Source organism: Eurytemora carolleeae, unplaced genomic scaffold (assembly GCF_000591075.1).
Source record: "Eurytemora carolleeae unplaced genomic scaffold, Eaff_2.0 scaffold1572, whole genome shotgun sequence".
NCBI lineage: Eukaryota > Metazoa > Arthropoda > Copepoda > Calanoida > Temoridae > Eurytemora > Eurytemora carolleeae.
In genome coordinates, this window is record NW_019397458.1 from 4,848 (window position 1) to 15,071 (window position 10,224).

Below are 10,224 nucleotides of genomic sequence, written 5' to 3' on the forward strand. Positions count from 1 at the left end.
TATAAAAATACTTTTATTGTCGTTGAAAAGTTTTTTTTCATATTAAAACGTTTACATTTTAGCACCAAGTAATATCTGTATTTTAATTGTTTTGAATTATTTTATACAATATGCTCACACAATTTAGTATATCGAATAATTAAACTAAACTGGGTCTGCCAGACCGTACTGCCTGTACAGCTAAAGCATATTTCCCCCTGGCTCAATCCGAGTTCTGTTCAAGCAAGCTTTCTACAAGAATTTCACTGTTCTCATACAAAGTGATTCAGCTAGATATATCTCTCTCGTATTTTCATCATCATTTGGATTCAAATTATGTTCCTTATATTATCCTAATATTACCAAGTAAACTCATTTTAAGACTAAGATGGTGTGAAGACTGTTTATTATGGTGCATTATGCATATTCTTCAAGCCCATACTGAATCGCAAGTTCAGGTATAAAATGTAACTTATAACGGACTTTAAGCGTAATTTCAAGTAACCCTCCATAAAAAAAGGCATGCCCAATTCCCAAGGGTACCCCACTTAAACTTTTATCTTAACAATAATGTGGACGATTTAATCGTTTTTCTTTAGGTTCTGCAAACCTTGCCCACCCTTGTCCCTCCAGATAGAATAACACCAATTAGGTAATAATGGACATATTTTACATGCAGTGTTAGGCGATAATATCAATATAATGAACACAACTTTCAGTTTTAATTTTGATTTATATCAAGATGTTAAACAGCATTGATATTCATACATAGAAGCCAAGAGAAGCTGTCATCTAAAAAAGCATTACTTGTAAAACTTGTAAAACTTGTAATTCGAAAAAATCTTGTTAACAATCAACACTCGAATGAAAAAGTCGTTTTTATAAATTTACATAATCGCCTAGATTACAAAAGGTGTATCAACGTGAATGTAAATAATGCACTAGACTGAGTAGAAATGTGTAAAAACTACTAAGGTTCTGGGTTAGATTAAACAAAACTAGAACTAAAACTAGAAAACCTTTTTATTTACGTCATAAGCAAGATATTAAACTGTATACATTAATTACACTAGAAGGAGATGATTTATTTGTTGTTTTGTCCTGTTTTGCCACCTATACTCTGTAACAATATCCACAGAAAAGTTCAGATCTCTAGATCTTGATAATATTTAGATCTGGATCAAGGCTGTATAATAAGGTTATAAGGTTGGTATCAAGGCTGTATAATAAGGTTATAAGGTTGGTATCAAGGCTGTATAATAAGGTTATAAGGTTGGTATCAAGGCTGTATAATAAGGTTATAAGGTTGGTATCAAGGCTGTATAATAAGGTTAGAAGGTTGGTACTCTCTATGCGCTCTAATGTACGGAAAATGTCGCCGCCTAAGATGGATAATCAGTGACTTTTTATATATCATATCCTTGCGTTAGGAGACACAATTTTCCTTCCATTGGAGTGTATTATACAACCGTGATCTGGACTCAGATATGATACAGTTTTATCAAGATTATACATGTTGAGGATACGGTTTTATCAAGTTCATATTTTCTGGATACGGTTTTATCAAGTGTATGTGTTCAGGATACGGTTTTATCAAGTTTATATGTTCAGGATACGGTTTTATCAAGTGTATGTGTTCAGGATACGGTTTTATCAAGTTTATATGTTCAGGATACGGTTTTATCGTTCATGATACGGTGTTATCAAGTTTATATGGTTCAGGAAACGGTTTTATCAAGTTTATATGTTCAGGATACGGTTTTATCAGCTACGTCTGGCAAAATCTGATATTTTCACCCCTCGTCTTCAAAACTGGCAGGAGACGGTGGATACATATATCAGAGAACAAGAAGACGACAATTACAGGTTAATTTTTATTTTTTTATAATTATAATTCGAATTTATCTTGAATAACTCTGTTTCGTTTTTTCTAAATCTAATCACTCCAGGGTAACCACCCGGCACCCACGTCATATCTCTAAAGTCGGATTTCTAAATCAGAGCAAAGAATGATATATGCATTTTAATGCAGATATAGATGGTTTTTTATTAAACATGATGTAGACTCAGATGTTTCTGATTTTAATATCGAATTACCACTTTTGAACTTTGCAGGACGACATTCAGAAAGTTTATTTTCAGATTACAGACCCCCGGGTCTATCAGTAGGATCGGGAAGAAGTTAGGTTCGTTTAAAGAATCTGATTGGGACTCAGGTTATAGTGATGGATAGTACAGTTTGATAAGTTCATCATCACTCATCATTTAGTTTTCCTCGGCTGTTTAATAGTTTATCAGTGATGAAATCAGTGAAATCAGTGACAGTTGACACAGAAGACGATATCTTTATAAAAAATCAGCTAAATATTGAGGAAGCATCTTGTAAGAAAGTGTAAACAGCTGTAAGATGAATTCTAACAGTGGAATGCGAGGGATCAGACAGGTCCGAAGAAAAAAGTCGTCTTTATCTGAAGTTAAACTTGTAATTCTGGGAGCTCCGGGAGTAGGGAAAAGTGGTATTGTTTTTATAATCATTACCTTTATTATTATTATTATTATTGTTATCATTATCATCATCATCATCATCGTTATTATTATTATATCAGTTATTTGAATAACTGGAAGTTTAGATTTTTCTTATTTATCATCGATGTAATTATTTTTAAAATTCAGAGACGACTGTACGTAATCTATTTAGCCTTTTTTTATTCACCCTGGGTTTCCATAGACTTAAATTTTACTTTTGTTATCTGCTAAATTATCAAGTATACCCTGAAAACTGGGGAGAAATCATCATCATTTGGAGTACTATTGAAAACTAGCTCTTTCATTGGAGACCCTCAGAGACGTCTCGTTGGAGCCCCCCAGATTCTCGGTAGAGACCCCCAGATTTTTATAGGAGACCCCATATTTCCGTTCGAGACCACCATATTTTCGTTGGAAACCCCCAGATTCTCATTGGAGACCCCATTTTTTCATTGGAGCCCTCCGGATTTTCATTGGAGACCTCATATTTTTGTTGGAAACCCCAGATTTTCAGTATAGACCCCAATATTTTCATTGGAGACCCCCAGATTTTATTGGAGACCTCATATTTTCGTTGGAGACTCCCATATTTTCGTTGGACACCCCCATTATTTAGTTTGAGACCCTCAGATTCTTGTTGGAAACCCTAATATTTTCATTAAAGACCCCAAGATTTTCATAGTACTAATATGGGGTTTCTAAGGAAAATATGGGGTCTCCAATGAAAACATAGGGGTCTCCAACGAGAATCTTTGGGTCTTTAAGGAAAATATGAGTGTCTCCAACGAAAATATGGGGTCTCCATTCAAAATCTGGGGGTCTCCGATGAAAAAAGGGGGGTCTTCAAAAAAAAAATATGGGGTCTCCAATGAAAATCTGGGAGTCTCTACGAAAATCTGGGGGTCTCCAAGTAGAAGTCCATGGGAGTCTCCAATAGCACTCCAATGATGATGACAAAATTCAACCTGAAGATCGTCATTAAAGTCGCATTCTTTGCGGGAAACCCTGTACATAACAACTATCATGTTTTCTTGGTTTGGGTTCTTTATTCAGGGTTACTCACAAGGAATGAGACCATAAATTAATATCCTTAACTATGACAATTCTAAGGTTAAGTTAAAGGTTTTCCTTGAATATTATAAGCTTCTAATGACTTATTGACTGATTCTAAGGTTAAGTTAAAGGTTTTCCTTGAATATTATAAGCTTCTAATGACTTATTGACTGATTCTAAGGTTAAGTTAAAGGTTTTCCTTGAATATTATAAGCTTCTAATGACTTATCGACTGATTTGGCAAAGAAAGAGTCACTTTTACAGAATTTGCAAAAAGTCTTGAAAATGAGAAAATGTGACTGCATAAATTATCTAAAGTCGTCGCTGAAGACTAACCCTGTGTGGGTAACCCTGTCTGTTTTCCATTATCTTATAACATATGTTTAGCTCTGACTGTGAGGTTTCTAACTAAAAGATATATCGGTGAATATGATCATCAATCAGATTCCAGGTAAAAATATACTTTTAAATAGAAACTAAGAGAACTTTCAGACAGAATTTCTTGTTTTTACGAAGAAATAAAAACATGGTTCTTTACTATGTGACAGTTTTTAACAACTATTTTTTTCTCCATTTTTTGTTGGATAAAAGAGTAACTGTATATTTGACAATAATATTATTATGTTTGTTTAGATATAAACACGAGATTGCAGTTGATGGTGATCCTGTTATATTTGAGATTTGTGATACATCAACTAAGGTAGGATAAACTAGTGAGATAGTGAACCGATAGTCTGATCTATAGTACAATACATTATATATACCTAATAGTGAGCTAGTGAGCTGATAGTCTAGCTCTGATCTATAGTACAATACATTATATATACCTAATAGTGAGCTAGTGAGCTGATAGTCTAATCTTGGTCTAAAGTACATTATACATTAATAGTCTGCATATGACATACCTGCTAGTGATCTAGTGAGCTGATGGTCTAGTCCTGGTCTATAGTATTATTTATTTAGTCTGCAGTTGACATACCTGCTAGTGAGCTAGTGAGCTGATAGTCTAGTTCTGGTCTATAGTATATTATATTTAGTCAGCAGTTGACCTACCTGCTAGTGAGCTAGTGAGCTAGTGAGCTGATGGTCTATTCCTGGTCTAAAGTATATTATATATTTAGTCTGCAGTTGACATACCTACTAGTGAGCTAGTGAGCTGATAGTCTAGTTCTGGTCTATATAGTATTATATATTTTGCCTGCAGTTGACCTACCTGCTAATGAGCTAGTGAGCCAGTGAGCTGATGGTCTAGTCCTGATCTATAGTATGTGAAGAATATTAATATTAATAATTTTGACACAAGTATTATATATTTAGTCTGCAGTTGACCTACCAGCTGCTGAGCTAGTGAGCTGGGCTGATGGACTGGTCCTAGTCTATAGTATTACAGACAGGAATAAAACATATAATTCTTCAACTGAATTTTAAATATAAAAGTATTTCAAGTATATGAGCAATTTAGTGCTCTTTTATTACAAATTTTCAGGAAATTATCAAGAAGTTATAAGAAATTATAAGAAATTTTAAGAAATTATAAGAAATTATAAAGAAATTATAAAGAAATTATGAGAAATTATTAGAAATTATAGAAACTTTTTAAACTTAAACTAATGTTATAAAAGTTTTTACAAGTTAAATCGTACATGATATTTATTATTAAGATTTTGTTTACAACTTGGTTAAATGTTAAAATATGTTATTTATAGATCCTCGTTCACATATCTCAAACAGGTTTTCAACCATATACAGGTCACCAAAACGTTTAATCAATAATAAAAGTTTTTTTATTATCTAAAAATTTATAATCTTTATTTTTTATTAGGATGTGCGAGGAGTAGCACAGGTGAAAGAGGTAAATAATATCAATAATATGTAATCTGAAAAAAATATTTAAAATGCTTTTGAATTAGGTCTTTGCTCATACAAACTCTGATTTTCTAACCCGAATATCTTTTGTAATAATTAATTAATAAACAAGCCAGATGTAAATAATAGGCATTTGCACCCATGGTTTAGGGCTTATGCAAATATTTCCCCGTACTCTTATTTTGTATCTCGGGTGTCCCTGTCAATAGAACCAACTCGAGATTATAGAGCTTCATGTCTATAAACACCTTACCTAATAACTCATAGATCCAGCTGGAGAATAAATCCTGGATCCTCTAGCTGCTCTGAGTCTCCAGTGGTTCTGTCTGAGAACAAGCTGGAGAATAAAGAGCGTCCTCTGATATCCTTAGTGATGCTGAGGATTCCGAGGATGTATATTCATATTGAAGGATGAGGAAGGAGACTGGTGTCCTCCTTAGTCCTCTGGTAGTCATGATAAAGAAATAAAAGTCTGAGAGCTGTCTATGAAGTGCAAGTCCCCAGGCCTTAGTTGGATAAACGGAGCTATAAGCTCTAACGTGTATCCTGTATAAGGTCCTGGAGTGCATTGATCCTAATTCTCCAGGTTCTGTACTCAGCTTAGATTCAGAGAAAGGGTAGATCGAATTATTTAAGTTTGAAATATCAAAGGTTTTTCCCGCCAGGTTGCAAAGATATATGGATTCGAAAATTTGAGTTTGTTGCAAAACGCCATTCCTTTATTAATGTTTTTACAATGATCTCCTCTAGGTATTTCCGACATTTATATTAAAATTTATACCAAAATGGAAAATTTGCTAAATCTTGGCCAAATGCCAAATATTCCAGGGGTGCGAAATACCCTGAATTTCCGTTTAATTCTTCTAATTCCTAAACTTATTCTAGAAAGATGTTCCCATGCTGATTCTAGGAAACAAGGGAGACATGGTTCATCTTAGACAGGTCTCTTCAGAAGAAGGTAATCAAGCTATCAATCAATTAATCAATTATAAAATCAATCAATAAAATACCTGACTTTTAACCTACCAATGAATAATCAATCAACCTGGTATTAAATCAGTCAATCAACCAATCATTAAATCATTAAACTAATAACTAGTCATTTTTTATTTAGTTAATCATTCCAGCAACATTATACTATCACTAGTTATACAATCAATTAATCATTCCAGTAACATTATACGATCACTAGTTATACAATCAATTAATCATTCAGTAACATTATACAATCACTAGTTATACAATCAATTAATCATTCCAGTAACATTATACGATCACTAGTTATACAATTAATGAATCGATAAAATAATTCATAAATCAATCAGAGAAAAAGATAAGGCAATCAATCAATAAATCAATCAATTATTTAAAAGGGAGCTATCTAGTTAATATAAACCTACAATACATAAAATTTTCACAAAAAGGGTTTCATATTTATGAAAAATACTCTTGAAAACTATCAATTTTCAAATTTAAAGATTCCATCTAATCATATGCAATTGAATTATTGTGATTTCTAGATGAAATATTGGCTAAAGATTTTGATTTCCAGGTGAAATATTGGCTAAGACTTTGATTTCTAGGTGAAATATTAGCGGAAGGTTTTGATTTCTAGGTGAAATATTGGCTAAGACTTTGATTTCTAGGTGAAATATTAGCTGAAGACTTTTCTAGGTGAAATATTGGCTAAGACTTTGATTTCTATGTGAAATATTAGCTGAAAACTTTGATTTCTAGGTGAAATATTGGCTAAGACTTTGATTTCTAGGTGAAATATTGGCTAAAGACTTTAATTTCCAGATGAAATATTGGCTATAGACTTTAAATTCTAGGTGAAATATTGGCTATAGACTTTAAATTCCAGGTGAAATATTGGCTATAGACTTTAATTTCCAGATGAAATATTGGCTAAAGACTTTAAATTCTAGGTGAAATATTGGCTAAAGACTTTGATTGTAATTTTCTGGAAGTTGCAGCTGCGGATCAGGTTAATGAGGTAAGATAAGAAGAATTATTGCTCTAATGGATAAATCTAATTTGTTGTTTAAACTGTTTAGATTGCTGAATCCTTTTATGAATTATGCCGTGAGATATCCGCTGTAAGAAGAAAAAATAAAACCTCTCTTTTAGAAAGAGTTCTTGGAACTAAGGTAAAAAGGGATACAGAAAAGTCCTTGAATCAAGGTAGTAAAAAATAAAAAGAGTTCTTAGAATCTAGGTAATAATGGTTACATAAAGTTCTTGTAACCAAGGTAGTAAAGAATACAGAGAGTTCTTGGAACACGTGGTAATAAAGGATACAGAGAGTTCTTGTCACTAAGCTAATAAAGGATACAGAGAGTTCTTGGGAACATGGTAATAAAGAATACAGAGAGTTCTTGGGAACATGGTAATAAAGAATACAGAGAGTTCTTGGAACCAAGGTAATAAAGAATACAAAGAGTTATTGGAACCAAGGTAATAAAGGATATAGAGAGTTCTTGTAACCAAGGTAATAAAGAATACAAAGAGTTATTGGAACCAAGGTAATAAAGGATATATGAGAGTTCTTGTAACCAAGGTAATAGAGAATACAGAGAGTTCTTGGAACCAAGGTAATAAAGGATACAGAGAGTTCTTGGAACCAAGGTAATAAAGGATACAGAGAGTTATTGGAACCAAAGTAATAAAAGGATACAGCGAGTTCTTGGAACCAAGGTAATAAAGGATATATGAGAGTTCTTGTAACCAAGGTAATAAAGAATACTAAGAGTTCTTGGAACCAAGGTAAAAAAGAATACAAAGAGTTCTTGTAACCAAGGTAATAAAGAATACAAAGAGTTATTGGAACCAAGGTAATAAGGGATATATGAGAGTTCTTGTAACCAAGGTAATAAAGAATTCAAAGAGTTATTGGAACCAAGGCAATAAAGGATACAAAGAGTTATTGGAACCAAGGTAATAAAGGATATATGAGAGTTCTTGGAACCAAGGTAATAAAGAATTCAAAGAGTTATTGGAACCATGGTTACAAAATAAACAGAGAAGATTAAGTGCCAATAATATAAAAACACATAAAAACTATCGAATCAAGATTTTTTAAAATCAATTAAAACTTTGAAATTATCTTTGATCGACATTAATCTTTAATTAAATATTAAAAAATGGATAACTGGAAAATTTATCAAAATCGTCAAAATCAAAATTACTAAATTTTTTAATGATGTACTTACGTTGCTTTTAGGGTAGTTAAATCCAAGGGCTGTTTCAGGGGGGTAAAAAAATTTGTGCAAAATTTCACTCAGTGGGAGGGGGGTTAATGGACTGCCCCCCCCCTGAAACCGTCTATAGCTTGAACCGACGCACAAGCTACGAAGTTCAAGTTTTTAACTACTTCTACCTATGTATCAAATCCTGACACATATAATACTATTAGGTGAAGAGTTTTTAAAATCTCTAAAAAGAATCTGTATGATATAAAAGTAATTCTTAAACTTTGGCAGAACTTCTTAGGGTTTACTTATTCAAACTATAAAAATGTTTTAAAAGTCTTTCTTACGTAAAAAAAACTATCCTTAAATCTAAACTAACACCTCTCTGTATTTCTAGAATGGGAACCGAGTGTACCACCGTGGGAAGTCGGACAGTAGTTTATCTAAATATTAAACAAGTCAAAACGGGAAAAAATATTCCAGTGTAAAAGAAATGTTTATGAATTTTGAAGGAAGACCTGGACGAAATATTAGTTAAATTTCAGGTTGACTGGTTCTTTTTCAATTTCAATCCCATTTTATTTTTCAGAAAATTATATAAACATGTCTTAAGTTACGGATCTAAATGAAAAAGATACGTACACCAACTTAAAATATATTTGTGATTCGTTAGTATCCCTCTTTTAAAAGTGATTAAGACTTTTATTTTACTATCTTCAATCCATATGACAATGTTTGATGTTTAAAGTCTTATCCTTTGTGAGTATCCCTGTATATAATGTCTTATATCTTGATGATATAGAAACTTTTGAATTGTCGAGACGAAGTTGAATTAAAGCTGACATATCTACTTGTTTTAACCCTTTTAAACTTTCTTGAGAAATTATTTTTCCTTTTCCTCAGATTTTAATTTAATTCGTTCATTCAAAAGTTTATAAATTAAGAAGGTAAATGGATTGTATCGATATTTTTCTGCTCATGTTTTATGTTAAAACATTTTCCAATCTCAAGTTTAGTTTGCGATAAAATTTAGAAATATTGGGAAATTAAATTTTTGTTTCTGTTCTTTTTATTGTAAACCTGATCCAAAATTAAAAATAGTTTCTTGGTTTAATTTTACATCAAAAATTTATGTGTAAAATTGATAAGTAACATTTTTGTTTGAATTTACCATTTTCTTGAAATAAAGTAAGTTTAAATAAAGAAAAGAGATAAGAACTTTCCGAATAATACTGTGAACCAACTTTTAAATGATTTTCCAGAAAAATAGTATAGATTAAAAAAAGGGCAGAGAATAAGGAAAAGAAAGAGCACAGAATAATAAGAAAGGGCACAGAATGATAAAAAAGGGCACAGAATAAGGAAAAAAAGAGCACAGAAAAGTAAAAAAGGGCACAGAATAAGGAAAAGAAAGAGCACAGAATAATAAGAAAGGGCACAGAATAAGGAAAAAAGAGCACAGAATAATAAGAAAGGGCACAGAATAAGGAAAAAAAGAGCAAGTAATAATGAAAAGAGCACACAATATTGAAAAGAAAGAGCACGGAAAACAAAAAACTTGAACATGAAAGGCAAGTTTTTCAGCCTTCTTAATTCTTTATACCTAAAA

The 10,224-nt window shown here is 32.0% G+C and overlaps 1 protein-coding gene across 1 annotated transcript; it reads left to right on the plus strand.

The window, feature by feature from the left end:
• Positions 1–265: 265 nt before the first annotated feature.
• On the plus strand, positions 266–9,083 carry LOC111714402 (ras-related and estrogen-regulated growth inhibitor). Its single transcript, XM_023489505.1, has 13 exons — positions 266–437; positions 579–631; positions 1,732–1,845; positions 2,122–2,495; positions 3,946–4,009; positions 4,192–4,258; positions 4,876–4,952; positions 5,265–5,307; positions 5,381–5,410; positions 6,310–6,382; positions 7,353–7,420; positions 7,482–7,574; positions 9,013–9,083. Exons 4-13 carry the CDS (start codon positions 2,387–2,389, stop codon positions 9,067–9,069), a joined length of 681 nt encoding a protein of 226 aa, XP_023345273.1. The 5' UTR covers positions 266–437; positions 579–631; positions 1,732–1,845; positions 2,122–2,386; the 3' UTR covers positions 9,070–9,083.
• The last annotated feature ends 1,141 nt before the right edge of the window (positions 9,084–10,224 follow it).